General features: G+C 32.8%; 1 protein-coding gene across 2 annotated transcripts; it reads left to right on the top strand.

The window, feature by feature from the left end:
- The first annotated feature begins 2,305 nt into the window (after positions 1-2,305).
- On the top strand, positions 2,306-10,998 carry LOC131064187 (uncharacterized). 2 transcript variants are annotated; one of them, XM_057998226.2, is made up of 5 exons: positions 2,306-2,547; positions 4,418-4,497; positions 4,577-4,686; positions 5,355-6,978; positions 8,417-10,998. In XM_057998226.2, exons 2-5 carry the CDS (start codon positions 4,456-4,458, stop codon positions 10,592-10,594), a joined length of 3,954 nt encoding a protein of 1,317 aa, XP_057854209.2. In that variant the 5' UTR covers positions 2,306-2,547; positions 4,418-4,455; the 3' UTR covers positions 10,595-10,998. The 2 variants fall into 2 exon arrangements, with proteins under 2 accessions (XP_057854209.2, XP_057854207.2); XM_057998224.2 differs by having other exon boundaries at positions 4,397-4,497.
- The last annotated feature ends 1,631 nt before the right edge of the window (positions 10,999-12,629 follow it).

Below are 12,629 nucleotides of genomic sequence, written 5' to 3'. Positions count from 1 at the left end.
TTTAAATTTACTTTAAAAAAAATTATCCATTATTTTATGATTTACTTATTACTATTAGAAAATAAATGTTTAATTAAAAAATAAATTTACAAATGATATAAATTTTAATGTAAAATTTTAAATAAATAATATGCTTTTATCTTTTTATTCATATTTTCATATGTACATATACATATAATAATTTAAATATAATAAAAATACTACCCATAAAATATTTTGAAATAAATCATGGAAAACTAATTTCTTTTATCTTAAAATTGTTAATTATTAATCTTATAAAACTTTTAAATAACATTGTTTCAATCCAAACATATTAATTCATAAGTATCTAAGTACTAAGTTTATTCTCAAAGTTTTCTACTAGTTATATCCATGATAATTCATATTATATAATTTGCATCTTTGCAAAAGGAAATTAGTTTTTAGATAAACTATATAACAAAAATAATGAATTTTTATTGGCTAAAAGTGATTTTAATAACAAAAGGTGAGATTGGATAATTGTAATACTAAAAAAAAACGTGTTTCATCAATAAGTGTTCTAACAATTGCATTACATGGGGTACCCCATGGGTAGAATTATTCTTATTATTTGAAAATTACGTCTTTTGCATGATGAATGTCTCAAAACTTGAATAGACACATAAGAATTTAAAATGCAATCACACACGACATATTTGATCATTGATGTATGGTTTGAATAGGTAAAAAAATAATCTCGAAACTTATTTGCTCTAGTTTGTGATGTTTGATAAGATTGTAAAGCCTACATTGTTTATAAACAACTTGATGGAGTTTGTTAGATTGCTGGGTTCAATTTCTCCTAGATTAAAATCCTAGATCGAACTTTACAATTTTGAGTGAAGATTCAAAGGATACACGCATGAGTGTGTAGGTGACCTACATGTAGATGATATAGATTCCAATTTATTGTCCCTTAGAAAATTGAAGTGTTCTTTAATGATTTCTCCTTTTATTCAAGTATTAATTTTTGATATGATTGATTGACACATTGAATCTCTTTAAATACTAAAATGTAACATGTCACACAAACAAGTCAACTCATAACAACCAATATGCCATGGATTTATGGGTCAATTTTTATTTATCAAGTAACACTTATCATTGAAGGTTGCAACCTTAATCCTGTTTTTGGAATCTAAACCATGACTCAAGGACATGTTGAGTTTCGCATCCTAAAATTAGTCCTAGTAGGTTCAAGGATAAGAACAAGGCCTCTAACAAGATAGGATTGGTAAAATTATCTTTCGTAAGTGCATACAAGTATTTCTAGAATTTTTTAGTAGGAGCATTTAAGATTTGTATTTAAAAAATTAAAATTGAGATTCATTCTTGCATGTATTGGGATCCAACTTAAGCAATGTGAAAAATAATTTGGGTAGGGAAATAACAATCTTGAGACAAAATATGAAGGTATTGAGTGAGTGTGAATGAGGGTAAATGGTAGATGTATATGTATATGTGCAAACAAAGAACACATAACTAGATGAAGATTAAGACATAAACCAAGCCTAACATAGACATACTACTTGTGAATACAAAATTATATCATAGATATTCTAAAAAAATCAATAAAAATGACATGAATATTACAAATTTCAATTCAAACTACTAATTAAAAACAATATTTATATTAATACAATATAAATAAAATAACAAATTTAATTAAAATCAAATTATAAACACATATAATTTAAAAAATAATTTTGTTTAATTAATTTTAATGCTTTTCTTAAATTAGAAATTCACACTTAACGCAGTTATACCTACAAACAATATGTAAACCGTTTTATCAAGTATCTTTCGACTCGAGAACATTTGACCCAAATAAACATAGAAAAACTTAAGAAATTTATGAAGGTTATAAAAATATTTATTAGATAATGACGTTAGTAGTGGAGGAGATAAAAGTAAAATATTTCAACAGCCAAACCAGATAAAATATTTTGTGTTTATAGCTCAGCATAAACACAAAATTTTATAAGATTTTTCATTCTTCTTAAAGTACAAGCCCATCATAAGAAAGTACTCTGCCACGTGTCAAGTCATAAGCGCATAGGAGACTTTTAACTTTTACACAAACTAGGGTTTCAAAGATCACAAGAGAAATGACTGCCAAAAAAATAATTTTTTTTAATATATGACGTGTGCTCACCCCATTGGTTAAAATAATACTGCCTGTCGTTTTCATGCAGCGGGTAAGGGATCAGTTAGAATGACTATATAGAATAACAAAAAATAATTATTGTATTTCTGAAAAAATATTTTTTTTGTACATTTAGTTGGTAAATAATCAGACGCTCCGTGAACAGAAAAAGGAAAAAAGAAATATAAAGAAACCCTAAAAATGAATGAAACCCTAGCTATATCAGGGTTTGTTTTTCATTACTTCAAATTTATTTGTGCTGTTGAAATTTCCGTAGATCCAAGCTTTTTATGGTCTGTTGTTACAATCAAATTCAATTATATGGAGAGATTGAAGTCCAAACGCGCTGGTTGCAGATATGATTTTGATGATTTAAGTCTGTGAGTTTAGATCCCCTCGTTGACTTTTGAGTTCTTTGAATTAAAGAAAAAAAGAAATGAAATAATTGCCATATATTTATGTTGTGTTGACTTAAAATACATATTTGATGTTTACTTGCTTCGCTCGTTCAGCTCAGAATTTGTTGGTTGTAATTTGCGAGATTTGATCCCACGACCTATTCGCTTTCACTTACATTTCAAATTTCAGTAAAAACTATTGATCGAGTATTCGTGATCTTTACTTGTAGTCTATTTATTGGCATGCAATTGTAGCTATAGAGTTCATATTAAAAATGTCACTTAGTTATTTTAACTGTTAGGTTTGCTACATTGGGTTCAGTCTCAATTAGGGTTTCTTGGTTTCGGAAAGTTCTTTGCAATCGAGTTTTTCAACTGTGCTGAGAAATAATGTTAATGGGTGCTTAGCAGTTAGCAGTACCGAAATAATTTGAAACGGGCAGCATTTCAGTCCAAGAATTGTTGTAACGGGAAATAGGGGCACTGCAGTGTGAAAATAGTGGGAATGGATTGTATTAGATTAAAGAAAGAATATGCCCACAAAAATAATTGAGCGTGTTAAGTTATTTTTCATGTAATTCTGCCATATAAGCAATTAGGGGGTCCATTGCAACGTATTAAGACTGAAAGGCAGTAATTGCAGTAATTAAGTCTTCTGTAATTGCAATGCAGTACAGTCCCTTGTACTCCTGTACATTTAGGAATCAAGCGGGATGGTTTTTGTTCCAATGTAGTTGAAATGCCTGCAACAGCTGCAATGGCTTTATTTCTAGCAGTTCAAGAAGCAGAAGTTAGTACGTGGTGACTTTCAGTATGGATAAAACGATTTATTCAAGATTCCTTATTCTTTTCTTATACATAATTAGTCTGTGCTTTGAATTTTGCAAAATTACTGGCATGCACAATATTAGCATTCAAATAGTGTTGCTGGGTACTGTGCTGTAGGCCATATTCATAAGCATACTGGGCTGGGCAACCTTTTAGGCACATCCCAGATTTGCTGAATATCAGTCATAATAACAGAAAAAAGGTAAGCTACAGAGATTTAAAATAAATCTAAAGTCACATAGAAGACAGAAAACATCTAACTCAACCACTTAATATATCATTTCTATTACCTCCTGATATTAACTGATGGTATACTTTTTCTCTATTTTCATATTTCTAGTTTTTTATAGACATGGCAAGTTGTACTGATTGCATTCTAGCTGCTTTGTTTGCAATTTTGCCGTGTTGGACAGTAATATTTATAAATGTGAATAAAACAAATATTAGCGTCCTAACATGGAACAACATATAATGAATAGATGAGGTGGAAGTAGAGATCCCAGTGGTCAAACAATTCAGTTGCATGAGTGTGAACTTGAAATATGACTTTTATAGTTAGAGTTGCATGCCAAGAGATAGGAATCTTGTTGATAAGTGCCATTTATTATGAAGTTAATTTGAAATTTAGATAATAGGTTGCTAGGAAAATATGTTTTGCTGAATCTCTGAAATTTCATCTAGGGACCACTCCTGTGGTCAGATTGCGCATGCTACATATGGGCATTACATTGATTATTAAATGTGAAACATGTATTGTTAGCTTGATACTCAAATACATAGCAAGTTAGTCCTCAGATTTCTGTATCATTTTGCTGAAACAAAATTTTTAAGAAAAATGTCTATTTAGATTCATCTGGTTTGCTGACCATTATCGGCATTCAAATATTGTTAATAAGTGTTCAATTGCTTCTCTGCTTGAGCTTCCTTTTGAAGTGTTCACTTATGCATCAATAATTTTTTTTGAGGTTTTGCAAATGTTGTAGGTACTAATATATATATGCAGGTGATTGGGTGGGATTTGAAGTGCATGCATTTCCTGTGCAAGTAAATATTGCAGAAATCATGATTGTTTTAAAGCAGCATGATGTCGAAGGGAAAACCAAGGTGACATAACTGATGAAGCAAAATTTTAGGCAATTTAGAACTCAAATCACAGTGGCACTGATTCTTATTTAATGTTCAGGACATAGAGGCATACAGGCATGGATTATGCTGGACCATTAGAGATGGAAAACGTTTAGTTGACAATAAAATGGAAACAGGAGACACAAAATGCCAACACTTTAGCATTCGGTAAGAAACTATCCCTATCTTGTGGAGATGCTGAAATTATTATCATGGCTTCTTGTATAGTTTGTGAACGCTATAATTAGTTTGTTGGAAAAGGAAATTTCTATTAGGTGAATGCTTTTCAGAATGGTTTGTATATTCTCTATATATTTGAATTGCATCCTTTCCAACAATTATGTATTTACTTCTTTCTCTCTTGTTTGCATACATGCATATATATACAATCCATGTCTGTAGCTATTTGTATATCTACAGTCCTGTATATTTGTTCCGGAATTTGATCTTCATTTGGAAAGGTGAAAATGCAGAAGATAAAAATTGTTCAGAGTTGTATTCAGTAATTTATTTATATATGGTGACTCAAGGAAAGTGATAGCACAGGTTATAAACATTTCTTTTTCCAATGGGGTATGGTTTATGTTCCTGTTATATGAGTAACTGCAAAGATATATGAAAAATATCAGCAAATAACGGTTCATCCTAGGTAAAGGTCATTAGTTCCTGTCTCCAATTTATCGGAGTAATGTTATTACTTCTTTGGAATATGTGCGATTAATAATTTCTCGCTTTAATGTTTCCCTTATTTAACCGTCATTGACAATATGTTAGTTAATGGATTTTTTTACAATATGCTGATTATATCTGCTTTTTTCACCCTTTTCCTCATACAGTGGCTATGTCGCAAGAACTCGTGAAGTGAATGGAAATATATGCTGGCCATTTCCTCAGCACTTACTTGAAACTAGATCAAAGGAAGAAGTCAATGCAGCATTGCCTTCCATTGAAGTTCCTCAATATAAATGGTGGAACTGTAGAAAATGTTTGGATGGCATTAACACTTCAGAGATCCTAGTTGAGAAAACCAGTACGAAGAACTTTTGTGATTCCTCACTGACATGTGATGGTAACTGTGATCCTGGTCGTCAGATTTTTGGAATACAAGTGGCTACACCCAATGCCAATCTGCAGGAGAAGTGTAGGGAAAATACATTAAATGATACAAAAATGGCAGAGAGTGCAACAGTTGATTTAAAATCAAATTCTGTTTTGAGTTTATCTGTACATGAAAATGAGAAGGACAAGATTGACAGAAGGTTGGTGACAGAAGAGACAGTGGAGCATTGCTGGAATGAAGGGATAGCTCCTTTGAACCTCCAAGAAGGCAAATTTGAAACTCCAAATGCAAAGGAGGAGAAAATTTCAAGGGCACAGTGTTTGTCTAAGTCTATAGGAAAGGCTGATATGAGTGGGAAGCATTGCCATAACAAACACGATAGGAAAAAGACATGTGCTGACATGGGGCAGTCAGTAACACAGCCAGTATCTTCCTCATTAATAAGTGAAATGGATGATGTATTTGTGTCAAAAGAAAGCAAATCTAATGCTTTCCAGAATGCTTGTCACTCTTCAAATTCCTGGGAATTTTTTTCAAGGAACAAAAACATATTTGAGCAGATAAGTAAGAAGGTAAGAGAAACGGGAACAATGCCGGCTACCTCACAGCTATTATCATTGGGTTCTGAAACTTGTGATGCTGATCATCCTCGTGTGAAAACAAACAAGCTAGAAAACATTGGCACTGCTCCTCCTGTCTCTTTGAGTTCTGATAAAAATGTTCAACCTGGTCAACAAACTTTGACTTACGAAAACAATAAGGAAGCAATTTCAGAAGAAGAAATAAAATCATTGACAGTTCAAACAGTGGAATCAAGTGTCAAAGAAAGGGATCCTTCGCTGGGAGCAACAGATGAAGAGAATGATGTCCCACATACAAGTAAAATAGGAATCTCAGGCATTGAAGATAGTGATAGAAGCAACATAACAGAAGGAAAAGAATGTGTTGATCTTCCCATGAACCAAGGATCTGTTGATAAATGCAATGTGCTACTTGCTAAAGAAAATGAGAATTTGAAGGTCAGTGAATCTAGAAGTAAGAAGAAGTCTCAGAAGAAGCGATCAATAGCAGATATAATTGCTTCTGACTCCATGGCTTTGGATATCTGCAACAAAGAGAAAGAAGAGTCTAAATTGGTTGATACAGTGGTGGAAAATATATGTGGACCTGGGTATCATGATCAATCTCTGGTACCGGTTGATTCCATGATAGCTCCCAAAGATGCTGCCAAAACATCCCCAAAATCACAAGTCGAAACAACTAGCAAAGCTGAAGTAAATCTTGATGCAGATATCAATAATGTTAAACGCAAGAAGCGACAACCAGAAAATTTTAAAATGAAGAAAAAACAAGGAAAAAGAGCTCAATCTTTGGATGGTTCCTCAAGCTTTGCTTTAAAGGTGTGTTTGAATTCTTTTCTTTACCCATTATATGCAATAACACTACAAACTAGTCCATTATTTTGTAAGTAACAAGGATTTGCATGTGATTATGATTACTGAAGGAAACACAACTTAGCTGAATCATCGTGCATGTCGTCTTTTATTTCAACTGCAGTCCATATTTGTTTGCTTATACAAATTGCTTGCCCTTTGTACTGGGACCACTTAAAAGAAAATGAAATATAATGGTATAGTAATTACCTACTACAGAAACAAAAAATTGTTTGACCTAGACTGATATATTATGTACATCAGTTTTAGCACACTACCAATCACACTTTTTGGTCTATTAATTGGCTTTTTTTCATTAGTTTTTTTAAATGATAAGTTGGATACTTTTATGGACACATGTAAGAGGTATTACAAGTACATGTTCATTTACTAATATATTTGTCAAAATTTGTTTATTCAACTAAACTAAATAGTAAATTACTGTCAGCAAAAAATATTCTTTACTTTTTTCCAATAACAAACCATAAAAAGTTTAACTGTGTGACAATAACTCTTGGTTACTGATTTGCTGATTGCAAGATTATTTTGTACATTAGATTAAAGAATTACCATGACTGCTCCACTGTTTTTTTTTGTACGTTAGATTAAAGAATTACTGTGACTGCTCCACTTTTTTTTTTAGAAGTGCTGTGAATAACTTATAAAATCATGTTGTTTTCAAAATCCCTTATTTTCTTAAATAGGAAAGGTATTTGTGTGTGCATGTATTAGTTGCTTATATGTTCGTTTTTTTTGTGGGATAAAGTAGTGTTAGGGTATAAGTTGGATTTGTTGTGCATGGTGCTGTAGATGCCTATTCTTGTATAAATGCTTGATAATCATGATGAATTGATTATGATTATTTTACTGTTTTCTACATAGTTCAATTACATACAACACTAGCAACAATATTGTTGATAACATCAATTCATAACAGGTTTCCTCTGAAAAATCATGACTAAAGATCACCATGAATTACCAGGCTTTTCTTTTATTATGAAAATCTAAAAATCTGACTGATGGAAGAAATTCAATAATTTCCTGTAATGAAGGTATTTCTACATTACATCAAATGGTACTTTACTAAAGTAATTCCTGTAACACCTTCCAAGATGGTCATAGCACAAACTCTTCTTGGGTTTAGAAAATTTTATCACCTATGCCTGTCTCCTAGTTAATGAATACTAACATTTCATTTAAGAAAATATTTTTTCTTTTGGTGATATCAGGATGGGATATATAGTATAATGCATATGAAGAAATTATAGGCCACATTAAGAGAACTTATTTTTATATTGATCTATTAAGAGTTTCTAGCGGCCATATTTTTCTTACCAAATAAATGGGGATTATTTAGTGTATAAATAACAGTATGACTCTTTGCCAAATGATTTCTTTGTTTCAGGATTCCTCAAATGCAAGGAAATTTGAAGCAATTTCTAATATTATTCAAATGCCGCAAGGAGCATCAGACTTGGTACAGATGGCAGGGGATAAGTTGCATCAGGACAATTCCATTCATCATGTAGATGGGCAGATGAATCAGAGGTGTTCTGAAGTGGATGATGATGTGCCTATGGATGTTATTGAATTAATGGCTAAAAATCAAAGTGAACGAGATTTATCAGAATGTCTTTCAAAGAAACACAAAAGCAAGAAGGATGACAGGAGAGTGAAGATTAAGGTGAAGGAATCAGATGTTAGTCATGCCAATAAACCTACACAGAAAGAAAGAACAAATTCTAAGAAGAAAGCTGCTAGGCATAAGAGTTTGGCAGAGTCCAAAAAAACTGATCAGGTAAGTCCGCAGGTCTATTTAAGAACTCTTATGAGCAGCAACATGCCTGGAGTGGATAACCAAATCAATGTTTCTCAGATGATTTCAACAGGCCAGTCATCTTTTTCAGATACGGAAGCCATCAAATCTGACTCTCTTAAAGAGCATTCAGAGACATTGCAATCATCCCAGTGGTTCAATCCATGGGGAAAACATTCAAACTTTATTGTGCCCTTTTTTAATGGAACAAATGTCACTTGTAATTCACCTACATCCTTTGTTGATTGCTTGAACTCAAAGGTAGCTATCAGTCAAGAGGGGACTTTGTGTACAAATGGCATGTCACCAGCCTTTTTGCAGGTGCCAATGGCAGCGGCAAGAGATGGTGAACATATGCAAATGAAAACTTTGTACAATAAAGACACTAGTGTACCATTGGAATGCAGAAAGCCAGTAGTTTTGAAGTTCCATGAAGACTCTGAATCATCTCGTCATTCTACTGTTGTAAGTTCAGCTATGGACTCAAGTCAAAATATCACACAGACTGTGATGCCAATTCCGACAAGTGGGAATTCCAATCTAGATTCTGGCCCAAAATGTAATATTCCATTTCAAAATCATAAAGGAAAGGATATTTCAGTTCCCTCTGGAAAAAGAGAGGTAATTTCTTTTCCTGCTTATTTTGTGGGACAAAGTAACTCAGCTTTATTGCAGCAGGTCAATGCCCAAGCACGACCAATCTTTGGTAATAATTACCCTGTTTCTGTTCCTTCTGTGCCTGTTCTGAGGCTGATGGGACAAAGTGTTTCAGTTCCAGGTAATAGTGGAATTGATCAAAACAATATACCAGAAAATAAAAATAATGGAACTTTTTCAGAGCTACTTCATGCTTCTTCACAAAAGCATGTCCCTTGGTTTCATCCCATAACCTGTGCATCAACTGGGGCTTCTTGTGAAAACAGGATGTTTAAGAATCCTGTACCCATCCAAGATAGCATGTGTGTGAAACAGCAAACTCAGAGTTCTAAAACACCTATACCTCCTGTTCCAAAGTTCAGTCATGTCTGTCTGGTGTCAAATGGGCACCCAGGAGCTGCTAGCTCTTCTTGCACAGTCCCTGACAAAGCAGATGTTGCTATGGAATTGCCAATTGCAAATAAACAAATTCCTTTTCAAGATGCATCATTGTTTATGATGCAGCAGAAAAATGGATTGAATTGTGCAAATGGCTACAATGGCAATCTACAAAATTTCTCTACCATTCCTCCTCCAATGTCCCAGACTACAGAGTCTGTCAAAGGTCCAAGCCCTACAAAAGGCCCCAGATCATATAGGCGACCACCTACTAATGTACACTTGAATAGAAATCATACAGCTGCTGCGGATGTATACTCTCAGAATAGGCATCATCTCCAAGCCTTATCTATCTCAGGAACAAATCTCAAACAAAGACGAGCAGAAGAGTCAATGAAAGCAAAAAAGTCAAGCCTGAAAAAAGGAAACAGAGAATCTGCCTTTGTCAGCAAAAGGTCTTGTAATATCGAGATATGCACATTGAACCAGAATCCAGCTGAAATCATTATTGATGATGGAGAAATTATGGATGGCCTTAGTTATAAGCATTTGCCTTCTCCTTCCAAGGCCCTTTTACCTAGTAAAGGAAAGAGAAACTCACAAGTTCCTAATGGAGAAAAAAAACGTAGAGCCTTAAAAACAAAGTATCTACAAGAATTCATTGGTTACGAGAATGGTCACACAAGTGACCTGGCCAACAGAAATGTGGGCACAGCACTTCCAAAAAACTAGATAAAAGTACTAATAAGTTACAAAGTCTGGTTATTAAGACTTGATTCTCTTATTGTGAGTTGAGCCAACCAAATGCAGCAGTGGATGATGAACAGTCAGTTTTGATTCTGCCTAATGATTTCATCTTCCTTTGATTGGCTGATTGGATACTTGTAAGAGCAGTTTGATACCGCTGCAAGCAAGATGCTGTACATGGCCATTTTTTTCCTTCATTTTTTTATTATTTTGGAATGCCATTTGCTTGTAGACAATTGTGTCCATTTTGCCCTTTTAAGTCAATGCATTTAATGCATTTGTCTTTTCCAATATTGTTTATGTAACTAATTCATGAAGAACTGTATAATCCTGTAATATATTTCCCGTATCTTGTGTCAGCAGTAACATGCCAAAAGTTTTACATGATCTATATGCCTAAAAATGTACTTCTTGATGTTCTTTTCATTTTCGTTTCCTTGTTTTGTTGGTTGAACTCATTTCGCTATGCTATATATTATCCCAAGCCAAAGAAACATGTATAATTGTATCGAATAAGACAAATGAAGCATCCCAGTTATTGCTAAATGGTGCACCGAAAAATTATTCTACGCTTTAACTTTTTATATTCCAAATTTATAGAAGTTGGAGGTCTGTCAAATAAGACACCTAGTATCAAAAGCACAAAATTAAAACATCATATTCAAGTTTGTATTGGCCTTTTTGCAAAACTTGATTAATCAACATTTCGTATTTCATGTTGTGGAGGCTAGAACATTTTATATGGTTATTTGACTACCAGTGCATAAAAGATCTGTGTCATGGTTTCTTGTATTATTGGTTGTCATAAATTCCAAAACTTAAAACTTGGAAAAAAAAGGAAGTTTTAATCATTTGGAGCATGTTGGAAACTACATTGTTGTGTTTATTAGTGGTTGTTTATATCCAGTTTAAAATATTGCCACTTTCTTTGTATTGAGTTTTCTATTTGATTCATGGTTCGAAAACTCAGAATAGGCTAAAATGAGAGCCCAAAAATTTGACTTAGAATTGATTACAGAAATATCTTGACAAAAACTTTGACAAATTACTGAAGGTGAAAATGACGACAAAAGTCAGAAATCTAGGGTTTTAACTGTTTTCTTTTGGGCTTTTGTGCTGGGCGAATTTCTCAATCAGATTTGACAGGTGCTAGTGAGTCTTCTGCTGAGAAGCTTGCAAGTATCTGCAAGGCCTGTGAGTACTCACCAAGTTTTAGACCCATGATTCAGACACTTGACTGGAACATGATTCAGACACTTGACTGGAACTTAGGTCACTGGAAAGGGATGGCAGTTTGGATGAACTTTCAGTAAATACTTCCATGCAAAAGCAAACAATAGAATATGATAAACTTAGATCACAAATAAATGATGTTCAGGATGATGAAATTCTCAAGGACATTCTGAGACAAAATTCGGTGAGGCTCTTGCTAATGTAATTAATGACTTTAAATTGTGCCTTGACGAAACAAGCTTGCAGGAAGGTATTGTGCAGGTAAGCTAAGGATAGGTGAGAGATGATTGTGATTATGTTTTTTGGAATTGTTGGCCTCTGGCACTTTTGTAATTAGTAAAAGAATATAAATCTGATGCAAAGAATTGAGTTAGTTTGAACTTTTTAACGGAATAATCTTTATAATAATTTTTTTTGTATTATATATAATTTCGTGTCCAAACATTTGAGTAAGCAAGCTTTTATTCTTTAAATTAATATATCGTGTTTTTTAAAGGATTTTATGATTTTAGTTGTATACAATAAAATTATTTTAGTGATTAAAAAATAGATTTTTGATTTTTTGATTTTAATTTATACAAGTATGATTCGAAAAAAAAAGATTTTGAAAAATTATAATTTTGATATTTAATTTTAAAGGAGTTTGTTAAGGTAGGGGTAATCTCATATGATAAAAAATTGTGTATTAAAATTTAATAACAATTTCTATAATTTTGAGAATTCATAATATTATTGAATTTAATGAATAAGCTCGTTAGGGAAAATAATTATTAAAAAGTTAAGTTCA

Source organism: Cryptomeria japonica, chromosome 6 (assembly GCF_030272615.1).
Source record: "Cryptomeria japonica chromosome 6, Sugi_1.0, whole genome shotgun sequence".
Classification (NCBI taxonomy): domain Eukaryota; kingdom Viridiplantae; phylum Streptophyta; class Pinopsida; order Cupressales; family Cupressaceae; genus Cryptomeria; species Cryptomeria japonica.
This window is presented reverse-complemented; position numbering and strand designations above follow the sequence as displayed.

Excerpts from the sequence above, each read along its gene's own strand:
- LOC131064187 (XM_057998226.2), top strand. The coding sequence starts at position 4,456 with ATGATTGTTTTAAAGCAGCATGATGTCGAAGGGAAAACCAAG. Across the intron at positions 4,498-4,576 it reads ATGTCGAAGGGAAAACCAAG|GACATAGAGGCATACAGGCA; the intron begins GTGACATAACTG and ends TTTAATGTTCAG. Across the intron at positions 4,687-5,354 it reads TGCCAACACTTTAGCATTCG|TGGCTATGTCGCAAGAACTC; the intron begins GTAAGAAACTAT and ends TTCCTCATACAG.